General features: G+C 40.9%; 1 protein-coding gene and 1 non-coding gene across 3 annotated transcripts in view; one reads left to right on the top strand and one right to left on the bottom strand.

The window, feature by feature from the left end:
* OXSR1 (oxidative stress responsive 1) overlaps nt 1-4,792 on the bottom strand; it is an 82,108-nt gene extending 77,316 nt beyond the window's left edge. The window contains exon 1 of one of the 2 annotated variants that reach the window (XM_011365886.2): nt 4,385-4,792. In XM_011365886.2, the coding sequence (XP_011364188.1) occupies nt 4,385-4,454 (70 nt within the window). In that variant the 5' untranslated portion in view covers nt 4,455-4,792. The remainder of the gene's footprint in view (nt 1-4,384) is intronic. The other variant, XM_011365721.2, reaches the window with a different exon arrangement.
* On the top strand, nt 1,047-1,165 carry LOC111736774. The gene has a single exon (XR_002779253.1). It is a non-coding gene; the product is annotated as a 5S ribosomal RNA (ribosomal RNA).
* Nucleotides 4,793-23,333: the final 18,541 nt, after the last annotated feature.

Here is a 23,333-nt window from a genome sequence, read left to right as displayed (position 1 = left end):
CTCTACAGCATTCTGCTGTAAAAGAGAACAAAACAGAATGCAAGAAACTAACCCCACAAATACTATAGTACTAAGTAGCACATGTGAAAAAAAAAATCACAGTTCAAATAAACGTATGTGCTTTAATTAGAAAGGAGATACATTACACCATGTCCTTAAAATACAATCCTTTAGAAAAAGAAAATTCAAATGATTCCCCCAAACCTTTTTTTTTCTGGACTCCAATCATTTGCTTTCTGAAAAACTGAGTGTAATCTGAATAAATCAAAAGATTTATTTTGAAGACTACAGCTTATTACAAAATACTCTATTCCAAACATTTCAATATGGAAGCAAAATTAGAATAAAAATACACTGCTTTATTGAGCCTTGCTATTTGCACTATGCTGTAGTTCAAACAAAACTTTCCTTTCTGTTGGGAAAATGGGGTGAGAGAGAGTATATGAGGAGTAGCATGGAAGGATGTTAGGAACTTTCAGAAACTTACTAATCAGAGGGAGAACATTAAAATTACAAAATAGGATACACAAGACAGAACAAATCCTACTATATCCAAAAGGGTTATCTACAAAATATCTGCTCCTGCCAGATTTTTTTCATTGTAAGAATATTTCCTTTATTCTTTCAGGCTATGAGCACCATCTTCCAGTTTATATCCAAAAACCAATCAAACACAGACGCAGGAACAGGGAATACTGAATTAGATAACAAGTTAGTTGGACACCAATATTGGCTCTGGCACTAATTAGCTCTATGACTTCGGACAAGTCATTTTACCTTTCTATGACTGTCTTTATCTGTGAAACAAGATGGTTCACCTTGACTCAAACCATACAGAAAATGAACTCAACTTGTATCGCAGGCCTAAATGGTAGTTAAAACTATAACACTTAGAAGAAAACAGAGGAAAAAAAATCTTTGTGATGTTGGAATAGAAAGATTTCTTAGCTATAACACCTAAAGCACAATCAATAAAAAAGTGATTAAACTCTATCGAAATTCAAAACTTTTGTGCTTTAAAGACAACATTAAGAAAATGAAAACAAGTCTATGGCCATGCTACCCTGAACAAGCCTGATCCCATCTGATCTCAGAAGCTAAGCAGGGTCGGGCCTGGTTAGTACTCAGATGGGAGACCACCTAGGAAAACCAGGTGCTATTGGCGTAAAAAATTTTTAAAATTAAAAAAATAAGGGATTGTAAGCTGACAAGGTCCTTGCAATCTGTGAGGTCAAACACGGGTTGCCTCACCTAAAAAAAAAAAAAAAGGGAAAAAAAAAGAAATTGAAAACAAGCTACACGCTGGGAGAAAATATTTGAAATTATGTATCAGATGAAGAACTCCTACCCATAATGAATACATACACACAAACCCCTATCTCTCAACAAGAAAAAAAAACAATGCGCAACTCAAATGGGCAAAAGATTTGAATAGACATTTCACCAGTAAACAAACACATGAAAAGATGCTCAGCATTATCAATCATTGGTGAAATACAAAACCACAATAAGATTTCACTTCACACCCCCTAAGATGACTATAATCAAAATGACAATCAAAGGCTGGCAAGGATATAGAGAAACAAGAATGTCCACACATCATTGCTGATGGAAATGCAAAATGGTACAGTCCCTCTGAAAAGTTAAACATAAATTTACCATGTGACCCAGCAATTCCACTCACGAAAAATGAAACATGTTCATGTGAACATCTGATGTGAATACTCATAGCAGCATTCTTGCAAATAGCCAAAAGAGCAGAAACTAACCAATGTCCATCAAGTAGTGTCCAATTTAAAAAAAATATTTAATACAGACTACAACACGAATGAACTTAAAAAAACATTATGCCAAGTAAAAGAAACCAAACATAAAGGATCACATATTATGATATGTCCAGAAAAGTCAAATCTATAGAGACAGAAAGTAGATTGGCCTGAAGCAGGAGGTAGGAACAGGGAGTGACTACAAATAGATATGAGGCACATTTTTGGAATGATGAAAATGTTCTAAAATTGGATTATGGTGATGATCGAACAACTCCATAAATTTACTTAAAAAACTAGAGACTGTTACACTTAAAACAGGTGAATTTTATAGCACATAAGTTATATCTTCATAATTTTTTAAAAAATGAAAATTATGCTAAGTGAAAGAAGCCAAACATAAAAGACCACATGTTATATGATTTTTTTTATATGAAACATCTGGAAAATGCAAATCTATGCAGACAGAAAGTAGATTTGTGGTTGCCTGGGACTGGAGGTGGGAGCAGGGATGAACTCTAACAGCCAAAGGGATCTCAATGGGATGATGAAAATATTCTAAAGCTGGATTATGCAGATTGGTACACAATAGAGTAAACTTACTAAAAGCCACTGAATTTTGTACTTAAAAATGGGTGAATTTTATGGTATTAAATTATACTTCAATAAAGTTATTTTTAAAAATAAGGTGATCGATTCACGCCCACCAATAAATCCTTCTTCCTGTCAAAAAAAAGTGATCAAATCACAATGGAGTTCTTGACCTTTTATCCACGGACCACTTTGAGAACGAGATGAAGACTATTCTATCCCAGAGTGCTGAGAATCTCTTTACCCCACTTACTGACCCCCAATTGAGGGTCAATTTAGAGGCTGAGGACACCAGCCTTAAATCTCTAGAGTCCTATGCCACCTTAATAGCAAAGGCATTAAGAATGACCACAAGCATCCTCTTCACTCTAGAAAAGTGTACACCTTATCAAAAAGGAAAGCAAAATTCCCCTTCTAAAACAATCATGGGGCCCCGTTTTTTATCTTTCAGACATCACTTTGGAATCTCCCACTTAATCCTTTACTTCAACAGAAGCAATCAATCAAAACAGACCTAGCTAGCTGTCGTTAGAACCAACCAGTACATGTCAAGACTTGGCATGTAGCAAGAACACAAGCCCATGAAGTGACTTAAGGAAAAAGATGTGATGTCTTTCAGATAAAACTTAGCTCAGATTTGTTTTAAAACAAGAGGCAAGCGGAAAAAAGAAATATGACTAAGTTTCTCTAAAACACAGAAAAAGTACAACACATCCCAAGACAGCTAAGAAGTTTTCGGCCAGTCTTTGTTATAAAACTAATTTTGGGACAGGATGCTGATCTATCAAAGTAGACAATCTCCTTCCTCCAATACACAGGGGTCTGCTCCTGTCACCTGGATTGAGTTTCTGTTTAGCTAAATCCACCCCCTTTGACTTCTAAAGTCACTAGATTATTTTGTCCAACAAATACTCACCTCATCACCCCCAGTCCCCATCATCCTCTGACCACTGTGCCTCTCTGAGAATTACAATCCATGTTTGTGCAAGTTTTGGTCTCTGCCGACTGGTATTCCTGGACCCTCTTCAAATCAACTCCACACACAACAGCCAGACCCAGCGAATCATGCCATGCCCCGCTTGAAGCCCTCCAAGAACACTTAAAATTCCAAAATCCTTACCAGGGCTGAGAAAGTTCCCTAAGATCTGGCCCCTTCCCTACCTTTCTATCCAGGTCTATCCATTTCTATCCTTTCTATGCCAATCTTCCTTCAGGTGCTAAAACACATCAAGTTCGTTCTCTCCTCCAGACCTCTGCATTTTCCCATTCCTCATTAGGAAAAATCTTCCCTAGGCTCTTAAACCTTCTTCTCATCCTTCAGTGCTCAATTTAAAGGCCTCGAAAAAAATTTTTTTTTCTTTGACATCACCCTAATGAGTTCTCCAGGTTACTCCCTATCAGAATACCTTATTTCCTTCCTAGCACTTGCCAAACCCTTTAATACTTTTTATTTGTCTTCTTATTTTGTGTCTACCTCTCTGACTAGAAACTCGGTTCCAAGCAGTCGGCAGCTGTGTCCACGTTGCTCCGTACGGTACCTGCCGCTTCTTCTGGAGAGGATCCCCAGCTCCACGCCAGCAATGCTTGGCACTTCGTGGGCACTCAAGGGTTCTCACACCGATGCGGGAAAGAACTGAAGCACCCTATCCCACAATCCCTCAAATAGGTGGCTGTGCCACAACTCCGATATCCCATTTTTTTGCACAGCCTCGTAAAGGCCTGTCCCACGCCTGCACTTTTCTTTCTCTCCAAGGAACATCTGTCGCTCAGGTTCAAACATCTATCACTACACAAATCCATCATGTGCCCCTCTAACCCCACCCCACTCCGCCTCACAGGCGCGCCACTCAAAGTCCCCTCCCCGCCGCACACGCGCTGCACAAACCGGAGCCTCACCCACGCGCGCTACAAACCCTCCGGCCCCAAGAGCGCGCATGAGTATCTGTTGAGTCCTGCGCTCGCCCAGCTCCCGCGTGTCACCCACCGCCCAGAGCGGTGCCTCCCCCCTCAGCAGCGCCAGCTCTCACCGATCACCTCCTGCAGCTCATAATCGTCCCTGTTGATGGACCAGGGCAGGGCGCTCGAGTCTTCGGACATGACGGCACAGCTCTCGGTCCTCCCTCAAACTCGCTGACCTCTTTCGTCTTCTCGCCGCGCCTCTCCCCACCCCCAACCGCTGCCGCCGCGACCCCACCAATCGCCTAGAGAATAGCCACGGGTCGGACGGCGCTTAGGTGCGGGGTCACCGCGCGGCAGAGCGGCGGGGACTCGAAGCTCCGACGGACCTCGCCTCCTGCTCCTTAGTGTCTGGCACTCCCTGGCCCGGCCCAGGTCCCGGCCTCGGCCTCTGCTGCAGCAGCGACAGGAGCTTCGCCTGGGCCCAGCCCCTCTGTCCCGCCCTCCACCCCAGCCCCACGCACGGGCCAAACTTTCCCTTCTCCCTCCACCTGCCGACACGCAGCGCGGTGACGTCACCGCGCTAGGCACGCCCCGCCTCGGTCCCCTAGGCCGCCATCTCAAGTGTGGCTGGATTAGCAGCGAGCAACCGAGGGCTCGAGAAGGTGGAAGTTGACAGTGAAGGAGAAGAAATGCTTAGGAAGGAGTTCAGCGAGGGCATCGGTGAGCCAGAGAAGAGTCTAAAGTAACACAAACGTGGGAGCCACACTAAGCATGGTGACCAAAGGGTGGCCGAGCAGAGCAGGCGGAGCCATTTCTGGCGGCGGGGGCACGTTGCCGTCTCCGTCGTCGCATCCATTGGTTTGTTTGAGAAGGAATCAGAAAGACGACGGGTGTGTGTGGACGTCAGTCACAAGTTAGTCCCGCCTCCAGGCTTTCGGCGCGCCTCTCTGCGCCGGGCCTCCACTCTTTCAAGATCACCGGTCCTGTGTTCGCTTTGCCCTTTTTTCTGGAACGACGTTACGGCATATCCGTCACACCCTCGAGACGTGCAGGCGGCTCCGCCGGGTGTGGAGAAGCCCTAGGGAGCAGCTGGGTGGGGTAGCCTTGGGGTATGGATGACTGCCAACTAGGATAAAAGGCCTTGGGCTACGGACCGAGTGGAACCGGAAGCTTGCCCCGCGACAACACTGTTTTCAAGGCGGAAGTTCTGTAGCTCCCGTCGCGGCCCTTTCTGCAACTTACTGGGCAGGGAAGGAATTCTGTCCATTCTCAACTCTGGAGCTTTAATGAGCTCCTGTCTTGGGGGCCTTGGAACGTTGGGGTTTTCCCCCGTGACATGGCTTGGACCATTAAACGAGCGAGATTTCAATAAACAAGTGAGATTTGGCCCACGCGATTTGTGGTCGTTTCAAGGGCTTTGACTTTTGTGTGACTTCACTGAACTTCAGTTTTCTCACGTTGACCACTAAGGCCCATTGGGAAATCAACGAAGTGAAAATTGAATGCACTTGGTAAAATGGAATAAAAGTATCAACATAGATGCGCTAATGGGAAACTTCTCAGTGGAAGATTTTCAGACAGATAGTAGTCATTAAGGAAGAGACTCTCACGGAGGGCCTGCCAGACACTGAAGGTCTTACGCTGAGCTCTGCTGTAGGAGGTCCACTGACCACAAAACCAAAGCATTCACTTAGGAACTATGAGAATGGAGCTGTTAGTAGGTGTTCACTTGATTAGTGAGATTAGAAAACGTTTGAAACATTTCATGGAGGAGGTGACATTTGTACCAGACCCTAAAAACATGATTTCAACAAATGGGAATTGAGAGGCTAGAATATTTCAGTCGCAGCAAAGGCGCCAGAGTACCCAAGTTTGAAAGCAAAACACAGACCTTTATGTAAAAATTGATTTCAGCCATTACTACTGACATCTTTTTATGGCCATGTGTTACCTCTTTCTTTTTACAGGGAGAAGAGGGATGGGGATCAAATATATCAGAAGCTAAGTCCGATGGTAAAGATAAGCGATCTCAAGGTTTATACCAAAAGAAAGATCCAAAAGCCAGAAATTTCTTAAGCTGGGATTGTTGGCCTGTATGGATCATGGACAGAGTTTAGAAGGTTTGTTGTTTTTGTTGTTGCTGCTGTTCTTTACTGCTTTGAAATGATATGCAGAATAGTATATACTTCAGGAAGCGATTTTAGCCACTTTCCTCTTCCCTCTTCTTCCCAGGTGAAAAGGAGCTACTAACTGAATCGTGAAAATACAAGATATTAATTAACCCACATTTTTAGTGATTAGGGCCACTATACATTCATTAATAGATTCTCTGCTGCCGCCGCCTCCTCACACATAACTTGATGATTTAATTGAGCCAGCGCCTGCTCTGCAGATCTGGTCGTTTTATTTCCCGTTTCCTGGGCTTTCTCCATGTGACCTAATAGAAGTTAAGGTCCCATGATTTTAATAAGCAAGGAATTGGTGGCTGTTTGAGACCAGAAGCCCAAACCTGAGCCTCTTTCTCAGTTTATGGAGTATCTTCCATGTGAGAGCACTTTCAGACACTGCATGTACAGTGGTAAACAAAGTGACTCAGTTCCTGTTTTCATGAGGCGTATAGTCTAGTAGAGAAACAGTAAACAACTAAGCAAGCACATATAAGTAAGTGTTACAAAGCATAGAGAATAGTAGAGAGTTTGGAAAAGACCTCTGTGTGAAAACAGAGAGGGAGCCAGCCATGCAGAGTATTTTAAACAGGGTACAAAGGGTTTTAGGCACTTTGAAGCTATTAATAAAGTAATCCTCTCATTCCTGTTAGGCGGCTGGTCCTTGTGCATGGCTCCCTCGGTAATCTTTTGGGGGGTGGGGGAAAAGGAAAGTTAGGGTAATACTGGAACCCTGGTCCTAATATCAAAATGTCACCAAATCTTACCTAAGTTTCTTAAAAGTATGACGTTTTCCTGGGGAGAGGAACCTTGTTTTACCCGCACAGTTTCAAATGCGTCCTTGTCTTAGTTTGGTTTCCTCCCCAAATCAGGCTCTGAACCGGATTTAGATGCAAATAATTTATTTAGCAGGTGACCCAAAGAGGCTCTTTCAAGGAGTGGAGAAGTGAGACAGGAAAGCAAGGAAGGAAAGTCATTAAAAGGCACATTAATGAGGAGTTATTGTGTGGGCTCAGACCTTCTGTGAACTGAGAAACTGTAATACACACCAGAATTGTCCCACTAACAGGCAAGGAAGCTGAGGTGTTTACCCACCAAATCCTTTCCCTCTTTAGTGTGATAATGTTCCTGCGCTTCTGCCCAGCTCAGTGCTGGGAAAAGGATGCTCTAAAAGTCAGAGGATGTACTTAGGCAAGAGACACAGGCAGTCCTCCTCACGTACTAGAACTTTAGAGCAGGAGGCCCAAAGGATATGAGCAGTATAGACCGCATCTATTACAATGTATAAACCCCAAAACTGAGAATCACTGTCTAGACTGAAAAATCGGGAGACAAAGTACATCCATGCTTTCTCTTCTTTCTTTGTTGCCTTTGAGCAACTTATCTGCATTGTACTTTGCTTTTAGTACCTGCAGGGTAGAGGAAGAAGGACTGATTTCAAGATTAGTGACACTTTGAAATGGTAATTACAGCTGTAATAATTCAAGTTTTATAGGCTCCATAAATTAAAGAAAGTTTTCGAAGTCTAGATATTAATGTGAGCCTTGTGAGAAACCTGAATATGAAGAAAAGCACAATTTTACATCTCTGTCAAAAGCTAATTTTCTCAGCAGTTCCATGTCAGTGCCGGGACCAACTATAAACTGGTAGAATTCGTTCCTCCCCCTACCCCCCAAAATTTATCGTTTATCACGTGTCACATATAATGTCATCTCTTGTCTGGAAGAGACAACACTCATACATCACATAGATGCGCTTCCCACCTTGTGCCTGGAATAGTGCCCTTCACATACTTCAAGCGTGGTGTTGATTAAATAGATGAAATATAGGAGCAGAAGAGACATGAACAAGCCAGGAGTTTGGAGTCTGATAAGAAGCTGATATCTTGACAAAGCCAGAAAATGAACGTCCAAGGTGAACTGACACTCAGAGCCTGTAAGAAATAGGTAGAAGCAAAGGTTATTGTAGAAAAAAAAAAAAATCAGTCTGTGCAGAAAGTAGAGTCTCAGCATCAAGCTAAATTCTGAGTCAGAGAGTAGCTTCATGTTCGCCCAGGCTGGCACCATGCTAACTTGATGAACTCAAGCTAAGTGAGCAAAGGATGGGACATACCTGGCTGAAGTGCAAGTTCCTAGGTGCCTGCTACATTCCAAACACTCTCAAAGGTTTACTGTATCTAAAAACCTACTTCATTAGGATATTTATTATAGCATTATTGTAATAGGGAAAAACTGGAAACAACTTTTGATAGAGGTGTCCATTTTTAGAGGACTGGTAATTGCTTGTATATATTATGTGGAACAACTCAGGCTACATAAGAAACTTATGTGTTGGGGTAATTAATGCTAGCTGAAGTAGCAGCCCAAAAGTCTGGCTGGTTTAACCCAAGAGCATATTTCTCACACACATAAAGTCCAATACAAATGTTCTTGGTTTCAAAGTTTCAAGTTTGGTTTCTCATGTCTCAGGCAGCACTAATGGTTTTGATACCCCCCAAGCTGCCCTTCCCTTCTTTCAAACTGAGAGGACTTCACTTTCTTCAGGGTGGTTTCCCTGTGCCTCCTTTTACTTCTTTGTTCAGGCCATTTCTCCTTCCAAGAATGGCATTTTTTTTTCTTCCCTTACTGGCTCTGCCAGGTTCAGTGGATGGGTCACCCTCCCCTCCCCACTACTTCAAATACTTCTGAGATTGTTCCAGCCCTGAAGGAGGTCGTGTACACTTACCACCTCACCCAAACCTTTTGTGGGCATTTAGCCTGTGTTGCTGTGCACCCACAGTCTCCTCTTTTTGTGAGTATTCTGTATTTCAAATTGGGTTGTGGGTCCTATGAGGAGTGGGGGATACCCTATCACTAGAAAGGAAGTAAAGGATTTTTGTGGAGTTTTGATTTTGGTTGTTTTTTGTTTGTTTGCCTACCTTAAGACTTGTCAGCATGATGACAGTCTAGAAATTTATGAAGAGCTGCATTTTCCTCCCTTTTAGGAAAATTTGCAACAATGTATATATCATTTAATTTGCCACCTTAGGCAACAGTATCATAATCTCTGAGGACTGGGTATAGTTCATAAAACACTCAAAAATACACGTATCTATCACTATCTAAACTCAGGAACTGAATACTCAAATTTATCTTCTGATAACTTGAACTTTCTGAACTCAGGGACTGAATCACTTCCAACAGCATGGAATGTAATGCCTAGTTTTAAATATAAATTCAGATAAAAAGCCCAATAAAATCTTCATAGCAACAATCAAATTTAAGTGCCTATAATGGGCTAAGCAATGTGCTATGGGATATAAATCACCTCACGTAGTTAGTAAAATAGACGTGAGGTTTTTATGCCAGTTTTACAGATGAGGAAACAAATTCAGAAAGGTTGAGAAAATTGCCTCCAGAAATTCCTGGAAATGCTTAGCACAGTACCTGGCTTGTTGTCAGTGTTCAGTAAATGATAGTTGTCATTTATTAGTTTGTGGGAATAGAGTATTTCTAAAGCATTAGAAGGGTGGAGATGAAGCAACAGTACATACCCTATGTCTCACTCAGATCTGCTTACTCAGGTAAAACAGGTTTCAGCTACCACCTACCTGCATGATGTTCACCTCACACCACTGCTACATCATTGCCGCTCACAGCACTGCCTAATTTCTTATTGCAAAATCCGATTACGGCAACAAAGGCTTTTTTTTTTTTTTTTTTTTTTTTTTATTCTCAGTGGAGTGTGAAGCCTCGTTTGCCTTTAGCGCCCAACTTGAACAAGTGAATTCAGCTTTCAGTTCTACCAAAATTAGGCCCCTGGCTGCCTGGGCATTGAGTCAGAAATGTCAGGACACCAAGCAAATGCCGTATCAAATGCAGTGCACAGACATTTATGAACTATGCTCCAAATGCATAGCTGTGAGCAGTCTACCTAAATAGGAGATTATCTCCCATCATCCAAAGGCATCTGGGCTCCAGAACTGGTGTTACTTTCCTGGTGAATGGCAACAGACAATAACATAAGAGGGTTCCCCATGACCTTAGAGCAGAGTCTGTGCTCTGGCCACCCCATCCAGCAGACAGAAGGTGTTATTCTACTATTTTCTGGTTTAGTCTTTTGGAAATAACTTGGTCTCTCTTAGGTAAGTGCTAACCCAATTAGCCCCCAAACCTCCATGCGCCATCCTCTTACAGAGCATCTAGTTGGACATGGGGATAATAAAAGCCCACATCGACCCCTTTCATAGAATTAAATAAAAGTGTCGTACAGAAGGCCCTGCCTAAGAATTTAACCCACTCAAATCTTAGAAAAATAACTTAAAAGATTTGGTAGCTTTTGGGTAACTATTATAGGGTAGTGCTATAATGGGTCTTCTTATGCACCCAGTAAGCCTTGGCACACAGCCTGAAGGCAAGAAAACGAAAGAGGAAACAACTGCATATTGCACAAACACTGAGTTGGTCTTCAGAAAGTAAAGCTGTACAGACTATGTTGCAGCTGGAAAAAGCCTTTTTCTCTTCTCAATGTGTAGCTGAGTAATCTCACCTGTTGATGTGTGTGTATATGGTATGTAGGGTGTGTTAACATTTCAGCTGGCAGGGAGACTTTGGAAGGAAGCAAATTCAAAGTGCCAAGGACCCCTTGGAGGGTCCTGGTGAAGTATGGGTATTTGCATGGGCACATACACACATGGATTCTTCTAGATTAAGTAACCAGGCCGTAAGAGATGTACCACCAGGAGATGAGTGTGTCTGGGAGAAGAGAATGGATCTTAGGGCCACAACTCCTGGATGTAGAAAGGATAGAGAAGGAATTTGCACTGTGAAGATTTGAAGAAGAGAAGTGGGCAGAACTGAGGGCAGCAGAGTAGAATCAGCAGCTTAGATGTTCGCATAAAGCATCCTGGCAAAGGGTCTTAACTTTTTAACAGGGATAGAATTTGAGAGACAGATCATCAATATAATTGTCCCTGAAGCCCTCGTTCACAGTTATCCTACAGCAAAAGCCATGCCTTACTCACATCATTGCGTTTCTTCCATACCGCAGGGTTGAAATGTGAGCCACCTGTAATATCTGATCATGAGAATCACTGCTCTGGTAGAAAGGAAAGGGAAATAAAAACACCTTTGTTTTTTCCTACCTGTAGGCATGTGGACAGGAGAAACAGAAGAAGGAAAGCAAAGAGGTCAGGCAGGCTCCTGGGTCCTCATTTCCTCCTATACATCCTCCCTACCCTATCCAGATCTTGACTGGGGGAGGCTATAGAATATACAAGACAGGTATGAAAACTATGAAGAACCCAAGAACATCAGAGGTTTGTGGACTGCTTATCCAGTTATGGCTTGGGAGAGGCTGCAAGTTTCTAGGAGAAGCCTTGTACTTGGCTTTGCATCATGTCCAACATACTATAGGAACAATAATGTAGAAATGATGGAAGGCAGAGTCTAGGCCAGTGAACACCAGAATACTATGTCTGGTCCCTCACAGAATATACTAGGTCTGCAGAAAAGCAGAAGCTTCCCTGGGCCCCATGAAAGCGTGAGGAAGCATTGTAGAGGCTTGTACAGAGAGTTGGGGTGAAAAGGCTCCAAGGGTGGGACTTAGTGGCAAATGGTCAGAACTAAAGGCTTCAGCTCTGGGTGTTGGCATTACACTCCAAAGGCCAGATGAGGGCCCTGCATCTCAGCAGGTAATTATAGGAACACAGGTGTCAAGCCAGGTATTTTATGGCAGAACCAGAGGATAGTACAAGGACCTGCTCATAGGGATCATTTCCTTCTACCATGAGGTCACATTGAGCCTCTCCCTTATTCTCAGACACCATTTTGACAAGATGAAAGCAGAAGGAGAAGAGACCTGAGAAGCAGCATTTACTTAAGAGATCGAGTTACCCCCAAAGATACTGTTTGAGCCAGAAGAATCTAATATATTGTTTGCTGGCAGCCATAAATATCCTCTTCCCACCCAACAGGGCAGGGGTTCATGGGAAAGATTAAATTATAAAAAACAAAGAAGCTACATTGTCTTTGCACTTCTCAGTTACATGGTGAATAAATGTGGGTCCCTGCTCTAATGTTTTTATGTGCTTTAAACTATAAGGCAGGCATATAATGTGTCCAGTTCCAGCCAGCCCTTCAGCAAAGCTAGATATACCCTCACATCTAGCAGTGGAGCAGTAAAGTGGGTGGGGCGGGAGGGGGAGGGCTTTGTGACAGGAGCTGTAGTGATCCATGGACCCAGTGTTCAGCATCAAAGTGGGCAGGACCCATAGCAGAGCAAGGAGGAGACATGGTGGACATGGTGAGACTGTGACTGGGTGAGCACTGCAGGAGACCTAATAGCAGATCCATTTTGTCAGTTAGGACCCCTTGGTTGCTAGCAACAGAAAACCCAAACTGTATTAGGATGCTAGGTTTCCTGCTATAACAATAGTCAAAATAGAAATTTGTTTTTCTCTGACATAAAAGTCGTGGGTGGACATATTTAACTCCATGGTGTCAAGGTCCCAGGCCCTTCCCATCCTGTATATGCCTTCCTCAACATGCAGCTTCTAGCTCCCAATAATCGAGTCCACCTAGCTACACAGGACCTTGTGGTCTTTAGCAGGGTGACCATATATGCCCAGTTAAAACTCTGGAGTTCTATTTCTAATGAAAGAATGGGAAGCTAGATTCTAGGGACAGTCTCTGCCACAATTGTCAGGAGGTAATTTCCACTTCCAGTTTAATGGAACTATAGTTGTGTTTCTGTGAAAGCATCCTTCCCTTTGGTACTAGGACTTCCAAACCCACTGAGCCCAAGGTTGCAAAGATGGGAAGCACAAAGATTCCTTTGCATTCAGTGAAGAGGGTCACCCACACCTTTCTCCCTTATTTCCCAAAGCCATGCATTCCGGTAATGGGGGAAATGCCACCATATACCGTCTGCTGATTTAAGACTTATAAACTAAGACTTACACAGGCTAATCCACGGCTCTATCAAACTAGCTCTTTCTGGATCATAGGGCATGTGGTAACACTAGGAATTCTAAGACTGTGAAGCCATTGTCACTTTATTTTCCATAAAATGTGGCCTTTAGAATGGAAGCAGTGTCATGTGAGATATCGTGGCACTGGGTGAGGCATTTTGCAAGTCCATAGACTGGTGGTGCTGGCAGAAACGGTGCAGGCAGGGGAAGCAAATCCATACCCATGATAGGTGTCTACTCTTGCAAAGACAAATAACTTTCCCCCACATCTCGAAAGAGGCCCAATAGCCAGGCTGGTCCCCTGGGAATGGTGCCATTTCTAGGCTCAGCACAGCTTCTGAATAAACAAGTTGGGCATTCGATAGCAGTTCTCAGGATAGCACTAAATGCCTGTGCTACAAAAGAACAGTCACAAATCACTGACCACAGCTTCTACCTTAAATTTTTTTTAAGTAATTTAAATTCTAAGTAAACAGAAAAAAAAGAAAGAATAATGACCAGAGTACAAATCAGTGAAATAATAAAATAGAGAAAATCAATGAAACTGAGAACTGATTTCTTTGACAAAAATCTATGTACTTGTTAAACCTCTAGTCAAACTGATCAGAAAAAAAAAAAAGATATAAATGACTAATATCAGGAATGAGAGAGGTGATATCACTACAATTTTTACAGATATTGAAAGAATAATATAAGCATGTTATAAACAATTTATTGCCAATAAACTTAACAACTTAGAGAAAATGGACAAATTTCTTGAACTACACAAACTATCAGAGCTCATTTTTTTTTTAAATAGACAACCTATATAGTCTTATATCTCTTAAGAATTTTGAATTTGCAGTTGAAATCCCTCCCACAAAGAAAACTGTGGCAGTAGCCAGATCAGCTGGGTGAGGGTGCCTTTATATTATCGAACCCATGCACAGTCTCCTTCCCTGTGACATGGCTACTTTGTAAATGGGTCTATTGACCAAGCCCCAGAATATCTGAGAAAGAGACCATTTGATAGCCCACCAGTTGGGCCATCTTGTCCTCCTGTTTACTGAGCGTCTCATCTATAACAACAGATGCCCTTGGATGAGCATAATATGAGACATGACTATCTTTATACTCTGTATTGTGAGAAGCCCATCTTTCCCCTAGACCTCCTTGTCACCAATCTTCTAATCTTTTTCTTTCCAAATTCTTTTTTTTTTTACTTTCCAAATTTTCAACCAGCTGGCCATCCTATTAGCCACTGCCCACAAGTTAAGTTAAATTTGTACCCTAGATAGATCTGCAGCAGAGTACGCCCACTGGAGACTGTCCCTCACTACTGACTTTTGGAGCCACTCCAGAGTGGGCTGTAGTACAACACTTTTCCACTCATGGCTGTTTCCAACATATGTGTAGACTCAACTGTAAAAGAAGCCTGTGCTTTCTTTTCCTCCACTAATTGATCTAATGTGTTCTTGAGAGCATAGGTAGAATGTTAAAGGAGATACAGTCAGGTAGTGGTCTTAGATGCAAAAAGAGTCAGGTAGTTCATTAGCATACAACCCAAACTAATTTAAACAAATGGGAATTTACTGGCTTACATGACTGAAAATTCAAGTCTTGAAACAGGGGCTCAAATGAGGTCATTAGTATCTGGTTTTCTTCCATTCACAGGTTTCCTATACAGGCAGGTTTTCCCATCGAGCTCCAAGGTGGGTCCAGAACTTATAATCTTTTTCATTCAAGCACATAGGGAGCTATCAAAGGATTCATTGGGTCTCATTGACTCTGATTGGATCACATGACATGCCTGAACCAATTATAGTGCTCAGCATCAAGGAGAGGTACTGCTTGGTTTAGATCTGTGTCTAGAGCAGGGGCTGAAGGAAATCATTGCACGGAACCTGGCTAAGGAGAAAGGTTGATGTCGAGTAGCCAAAACACCATGTAAGGCATACCTTGTTTTATTGCCGTTCGCTTTATTGGGCTTCACAGCTGTTGCATTTTTTTTTTTTTTACAAATTGAAGGCGAGACCCTCCACCAGCAAAAAGATTACCACTCACTTTAATTGCAATACTCACTTTATTATGGTGGTCTGGGAGAGAACCCACAATATCTTCAAGATGCCTGTATCCTATCTCTCTTCCCAAATGTGTGAGGCAGAGCTTTTAGTCTTTCTGTACCTATGAATGACCTGGGAATACTATTAAGGTGCAGAATCTGATAAAGTAGGTCTGCAGTGGAGCCTGAGATTCCTATCTCTAACGTGATGTTGATACTACTGGTCCAGGAACCACACTTTCAATAGCTGTGTAGTCCAATGTGCTAGCCACTAGCTGCATGTGACTATTGAGTACTCAAAATGTGGCTAGTCTAAATTGAGATGTGCTGTAAGTGTAAAACACATTCTGAATTCCGAAGACTTCATATGAAAAAAATTTGAATCTCATCAATAGTTTTTATATAGATTATGTGTTGAAATTATATTTTAGATATATTAGGTTAAGTAAAATATATTAAAATTAATTTCACCTGTTTTTACCTCTTCAACATGGCTTCTGAAATTTTTAAAAATACACACGTGGCTCACATATTTCTTTTGGATAGCGCTGCTCTAGAAGGAGATAATTCTTGAAATAGATGAAGCTGGTGTCCTTAAAACACATCTGTTTTCACTTACGGATACTCCATCAGAAAAGCCTAAGATAGCAGAGACCACATCATGCTTATCTCGGGTTCTTGGACTTGGCCCTCCCTTAAGACCTCAGGTCCTCAGAGTTAGGTAATTTCAGATTGAATTGATGCATGAGTTCTTAGGATAAGGGACACTGGAATAGGTTTTCCTGAAATTTGATCTCAGGAAAGAGTCAATTCCAGCGATATCAAAGTCCCTCTTCCCAGCCAGCAGTCACTTCTCATTCTTGTTTATGCAATTGCCTGAAGCAAAAATTACTTACCACTGTGTTTATCAACTTCCCTAATCTGTTTGCACATAATCACTAAACTAATCTTCTCCACCAGTCTTTTCATGCCCAGATGCATGGACCTGGTTGCAGTCTGCATTCCAGGGGCTCCTTACTGAACCCAGAGGGTCTTGTCCTACCAGTCTACCAGCCCCTAGATGTACCTCACACTTTACCCATCTGTCTAAATTATTCCCTTAGTACTTGTGTCTCCTTCTTTACCTCCTAGTCTCTACCAATTTTGCCACTTTTCAAAGCCCAGCTCAAGTTACCTGCCTTCAGAGGCCTTTTCAGGACTTCTGCCCCACAGATGCCTATCTACAGGACTTGTAGGATATGCTGCCTTAGGCGCAAGCCAGCATATGGAGGGCTGTGTTGTCTAACTCTTGTGTTATTCAGGTTTTCCTGCATTTGTGCCTTTATTCTTCAATTAGGCTTCAAGTTCCTTGAGGACAGAACCCTGCTTAGTTCATGTTTATATTCTAGACCAGTTTGACCCAGACCAGTATAATAAGTAGTTTCTCAAAAAAACATAATTCGGTTCATTTTTCCAATATAAAATGAAATGCTGGTTGAAAATACAGACTTATATATGCATAAATAAGTTATTAGTGATCATTTTAATAATGAAAATTATTATTTTTTACAACAAGATGGTGGATAAATTCTGGCAAGGATATGGAAAACAGAGAAAACTTGTGCACTATGCTACGAATTGTAAATTGATACAGCCACTATGGAGGTTCCTCAAAACATTAAAAATAGAACGACCTTATGATCCAGAAATTCCACTTCTAGGTATATATCCAAAGGAAATGAAAATCCTATGTCACAGATATATGTGCACTTCCATGTTCATAGCAGCATTATTTACAATAGCAAGACCTGGAAACAACCTACATATCCACCAATGGATTTATGATAAAGAAGTTGTGGTATATACAGTCATCCCTCCATATCCTCAGTATCATACATCCCCCATATCAACATCTGCAGATGCTCAAGTCCCTTATATAAAATAGCATAGTATTTGCATGGAACCTACACGCATCCTCTTATATACCTTAAATCATCTCTAGATTATTTATAACACCTAATGCAATATAAATGCCATGTAAATAGCTGTTATACTGTATTATTAAGGAATAACGACAAGAAAAAAAAAGTCTGTACATGTTCAGTACTGACATAACCATCGTAAGCCTAACCATATAGTACATGTCAGGTACAAATCAACTTTTAAAAAAAATATTTTTGATCCATGGTTGGTTGAATCCTCAGATGCGGAACCCATGGGTGTGGGGGGCAACTGTATATACAATGGGGTATTATTCAGCCATTAAAAAAAGGAAATCTTGACATTCGTGACAACATGGATGGACGTTGATAACATTATGGTAAGCGAAATAAGTCAGACAGAGAAAGGCAAATACTGTATGACCTCATATGTGGAATCTAAAGAAACAAACAAAAAACCAAACTTATAGGAAAATAGATCAGATCTGTGGCTACCAGAAATGGTGGGTGGGAAGTGGGAGAATTGGATGAAGTTGGTCAAAAGGTACAAACTTCCAATTATAAGAGAATTAAGTACTGGGGACGAAATGTACAGTACGACTTTCATTAACACTACTGAATGGTATGTTTGAAAGTCGTTAAGAGAATAGAATCTGAGAGTTCTCATCACAAGGCAAAAAATACTTTTGCTCTTTTTTCTATCTATGAGATGATGGATGTTAACTAAACTTGTTGTAATTATTTCATAATACATAAGTCAAACCATGCTCTTAAACTTACACAGTGCTGTGTGTCAGTTTATATCTCAATAAAACTGGGGGGACAAATTGGAAAATTAAACTTTAATCATTGCATAAGCACCGGGGACTTTTGTTTTTACCTTGTTTTTATGTTAAATTTTTAAAAAACAATTTATTCTGAGATAATTATAGATTCCCAGGAAGTTGCAAGAATAGTACAGAGAAGTTCATGGACCTTTCACATAGTTTTCCCCAAGGGACACATCTTATATAACTATAGTACAATAGCAGAACCAGGAACTTGACATTGGTATTATATGTGTGTACAGTTCTTTGCCATTTCATCACATGTAGATCTGTGTAACCACCACCACAATTGAGAGATCTCTCTCAACCACCTCATTATAGCACACCCATTCCCCTTCCCCGCAACCATCATTAACTCCTAACAATCACTAATCTAGGCCCCATCTTTATAACTTTGGTCATTTCAAGTAGATTTTTATTTTACTTATAATGTTTGGTATAATGTTTGGAGAGTATCTCGATGTATAGATATTTAGTAAGTGTTCAGGGTATAATATTACATGTACATAACTTTTCACAGTTCTACTTGTTTGACATTACCAGTTTCAGTGAAGTGTAGAAATCTTTCTTCTCTTTAAGTCTCTTTGCTCGCCTCTGTTTATACTGTCTTAAATATTTTCTCTGCATAGAGAACATCAGACAATGCATGAGGGTGTAGGACAGAGGACACTGGACTGGACTTCATAGGCTTTGATCTTTTGAGGAAAGAAAGAATCATAGGAACTGCAGACAGGCCTCCTCCCAGACAGCAGTCACTTCATTTCTCTTTTTAGTTTGTGCAGTTGCTTGAAGCAGAAATTACCACTGTGCTTTCCAACTTCCCTAATCTATCCTGCACACAACCACTAATCTTTTGCTTAAGCTATCAGATATTATTCAGAAAACTGAAAAAGAGAAGGAAAGCATATTATATTAACGTATTTTTACTCTTTTTCTTCCTTCTTGATGTTCCAGGATTCTTTTAAAATCATTTGTAGTGTTTCAAAACTTCCTTTAGCTGTTTTTTAAAGGTTGGTCCACTGTTGACAAATTCTCATGGTTTTTCTAATTCTGAGAATGTCTTGATTTCTTCATTCTTGATTTTCACTGCATATTTCGAGTTGATAGTTTTTTTCTTTGAACACTTGAAAATTGTTATGCCACTTTCTTCTGACCTCAGTGGCTTCTCATGAGAAATTTAATATCATTTAAATTTTTTTTCCATTCTAGGTAAAGTGTCATTTCTCTCTGGCTGCTTTCAAGATTTTTCTTTGTCTTTAGTTTTCAGAAGTTTGACTGTGATCTGTCTTGGTATGGATTTCTTTGAGTTACCCTGTTTGGTATTGGATCAGGTTCTTGAATCTGTAGATATGTCTTGGCCATATTTGGAAAATTTTTGTCCATATTTACTTGAATACTTTCTGAGCTCCACCTTCTTTCTCCTCTTCCTTTAGAACTCCAATGACTTAAATATTAGATCTTTTAGTCCCACATATTCCTGAGACTCTGTTAATTTTTTTCTCAGCCTATTTTCTTTTTGTTGCTTAAATTGGGCGATTTATATTATACTGTCTTCAAGTTCATTGATTCTTTCCTCTGTCCTCTCCATCCAGTGAGCTTTATAGTTTTTGTTTTTTTTTTTAAGTTCTAAAATTGCAACTTAGTTCATCTCTTCTATTTCTTTGCTGAGACCATTTTTATATTTGTTTCAAGTGTGTATGCAATTGCTCATGGAAGCATTTTTATGCTAGATGCTTTAAAATTTTTATCAGATAATTTCAGCATCTGTGTCATCTTGGTGTTAGCATCTGTTGATTGTCTCTTCTCACTCAAGTTGAGATTTTCCTGGTTCTTGGTAAGAAAAGTTGATTTTCAATCCTGGACATTTTGAGTATTATGTTATGAGACTTTGGATCTTACTTAAATCTTCCATTTTAGCCAGCCTTCTCTGACACCGCACTGATACTGTCAGATGGAGGTTGAAGTTGAGGTTCTCTACTCAGCCTCTGTTGACATCATAGGGGGTTAGGGGGTACTTAGTTACTGCTAGGCCAGGGTAGGATTCATGCTGCGCACTGAGTCTCTGCTGATGTACACATGGCCAGGACAAAGAAGGATGCCTTGTTACTTACTGCTCCCTTTGTGGCCTCCAGTGACTTGGTGGAGGAGCCCATTTCTGCTGGCTGTGGTGAAAATCCGGATTCTCTACACAACCTCCTGTGACGTCACCCTGGCAGGGAGGAGTGGAAGTATAGGGTCCCCATTTGGCTCGGCTGACAGGATGTAGGTAGTATTGCAGTTTTCTCTGTGGCTTGGCTGGAGTAGAGTGGTTATTGTCTAAGTTTTCTTTCTCACTAGGCTGCCCCTTCCTAGTCCTTTGGCTAGAAAGAGCAGGTCACCTTTTTCTTCTTCCCCCTCCTCCCCCTCCTCCTCCTGCCCCTCCTCTTCTTTTTTTTCTTCTTCCACTTCCTCTTTTTTTCCCTCTTCTCCTTTCCCCTCCCTCCTCCCCTCCCTCCTCCTCTTCTTCCTCCATCTTCTTTTTTTGTTTATACCCATTAGTTTCTGGGTTGTCGGCTTCTCCAGTTCTCAGTCTGAAATGTATTGGGCAAAAAGAAAAGCCTAGGAAAACCGCCATGTCATTCTGTGGGTCCCAGGGTACCTAGTCAAACTGTCTTCTTCTCTCTACCTTTCAGAGTCTCCTTATATTTGTTTTATGCATGAAGCCCAGGGCTTTTTGGCTGTACTTAACAGGGGGTAGGGAGATGTATGATTACTCCAAATTGTCCCAGAACCAGAAGTTCCTGGGGGCTTGTAGACCTTTTATTCTGCATCATCTGGCAAACAACAGCCAGTGGGGCCAACAGTCCTCTGAATTGATGCTGAGCTCCCACCTCCCCCACCTTCCTACCAGCTCAGTGGCCCTGCCTATGTTCGGCTCTGTGACCCTGAATTCACCTTCTAGAATTCGAAATCATTCCAGCCCAGTTTCAACAGGCTTTCTCTAGTTTTCCACCACTTGCTAATTCTCAGCCTCACAGCTCAGAATTCTCTGTTGACCAGAGGCCCAAAGAGGCTGTTCTTGCATAGTTGAGGGGCAGGGGGGTACTCTGTGTCTCCCAGGTATGGCTGCAATGCCATGGTCCCCCTTTTGCTGTGAGGGAAGGCTAAGGAGCCATGGCACGTCTCCCTTTGTCCTGGGTCAGCGGGTCTAGTCTTTCTGACTCAGATGCCATGTAGTTCATGAGAGTACCTTTTAAGTTAAAGAAAGATATTTTGAGTTAGAGAAAATAGTTTAGGAATACTTTTTTAAGTCTCAAAATTAATAATTTTTTAAAAAGCAATTGTCAGAGATGAGATTTTCAGATGTCTGGGAATATGTTATCAAACTCTCCACTTCTCTACTCAGGTAGGAAAAGATTGTTTTCTCTTTCAGACATAAAATCTAATTAATGATTTAAAAATACCTACCTTAGGGAGATGCAGCAAGAGAGACATTTGTCCAGGTGCAGTAGCAACAATGTGTGTACTTTTTAACTTAACTACATTTTCTTTTTATTATGAAAAATTTTTAAACACACAGGAATAGGGAGAAGAAATGAACCTCCAATTTAAAAACTAATATATGGTCACATTTGCTTCATATATCTTTTGTTATTTTTTCTCTTTTACTTAAGTATTTAAAAGCCAATCTCAGACATCATTCATTTTATATCACCATACTTCAAAATTGGTCTCTCACAAATTTGGACATTTTCTTATGTAACCACAATGCTATTATCACACCTAAAAAAATAGTGACAATTCTTTAGCAGCATCTAATACCCAAATTTCCCCAACTGTCCAAGAATGTCTCTTTTTTTTAGTGATAAGATACATATAACATAAAATTTACCAGCTTAACCATTTTTCAGTTATACAGTTCAGTAAAGTACATTCACATTATTGTACAGCCAATCTCCAGAATGTTTTTCATTGTGCAGAACTGAAACCCTGTACCCATTAAACAACAGTTCTCCACTCTTGCCTCCCTCCTCTAGGCCCTGAAAACCACCATTCTATTTTTTATCTTTATGAATTTGACTATTCTAGATACCTCACATAAGTGGAGTTTTACAGTATTTGTCTTTTTGCAACTGGTTTATTTCATTTAGCATAATGTCCCAAGATTTATCCATGTTGTAGCATATGTCAGAATTTCATTTTTTTTTTTTTTTAACACCTACAGTACCTGGTCTTCCTAGGTGGTCTCCAAGTACTAAACAGGCCCGACCCTGCTTAGCTTCCAAGATCATACAAGATCGGGCACGTTCAAGGTGGCCTGGCCGTAGACCCCAATTTCATCCTTTTTAAAGATGAATAATATTCCATTGTATGGATACACTGCATTTTGCTTATCTCTTCATCTGTCAAGGGATACTTTGGCCATTGTGAATAATGCTGCTATGAATATGGGTGTACAGATATCTCTTTGAAACTCTGCTTTCAATTCTTTTGGATATATACTCGGAAGTGGAATTACTGGATCATGTGGTAATTCTATGTTTAATTTCTTTGAGAAATTGCCATAACCATTTTCCACAGCAACTGTACCATTTTACATTCCCACAAGGGTTCCAGTTTCTCCATATCCTCGCCAATACTTGTTCTTTTCTGTTTTTTTTTTTTTTTATACTAGCCATCTGAATGGGTATGACATGGTATCTCATTGTGCTTTTGATTAGCATTTTCCTAATGATTAGTGATGTTGAGCATCTGTTCATATACTTATTAGTCATTTATATATTTACTTTGGAGAAATGTCTATTCAAGTCCCTTGCCCATTTTTTAACTGGGTTGTTTGTTTTTGAGTTATAGTTCTCTTTATATTCTGCATATTAACCTTTACCAGATATATGACCCACGGATATAATTTTATAATTGGTCTGTTTGAACCAGGATCCAATAAAGTCATACTATATTAGTTTATTCGATTGCCTTATATGGAGGAAATCCCTCTCCCTGTTTCTTTCTTGTCATTGGCTAGTGACAGAATCCAGGTCCTTTGTCATATGGACTTGTAGTTTTATATTTAACTTTGCTACTGCCTTCCAAAATTTCCGGCTTTTGCCTTTGATAATTTCAGCAGTGAATTTCTCCTATTGAAAAATAAGGGTTTCTCTATCAAAGATTCTTAGAAGAATAAACCAAAAATGAGAAC

The sequence above is a fragment of the Pteropus vampyrus genome, unplaced genomic scaffold (genome assembly GCF_000151845.1).
Source record: "Pteropus vampyrus isolate Shadow unplaced genomic scaffold, Pvam_2.0 Scaffold1, whole genome shotgun sequence".
Classification (NCBI taxonomy): domain Eukaryota; kingdom Metazoa; phylum Chordata; class Mammalia; order Chiroptera; family Pteropodidae; genus Pteropus; species Pteropus vampyrus.
Note: the sequence above shows the minus strand (reverse complement) of the source record. Positions and strands in the feature narration are given on the sequence as shown.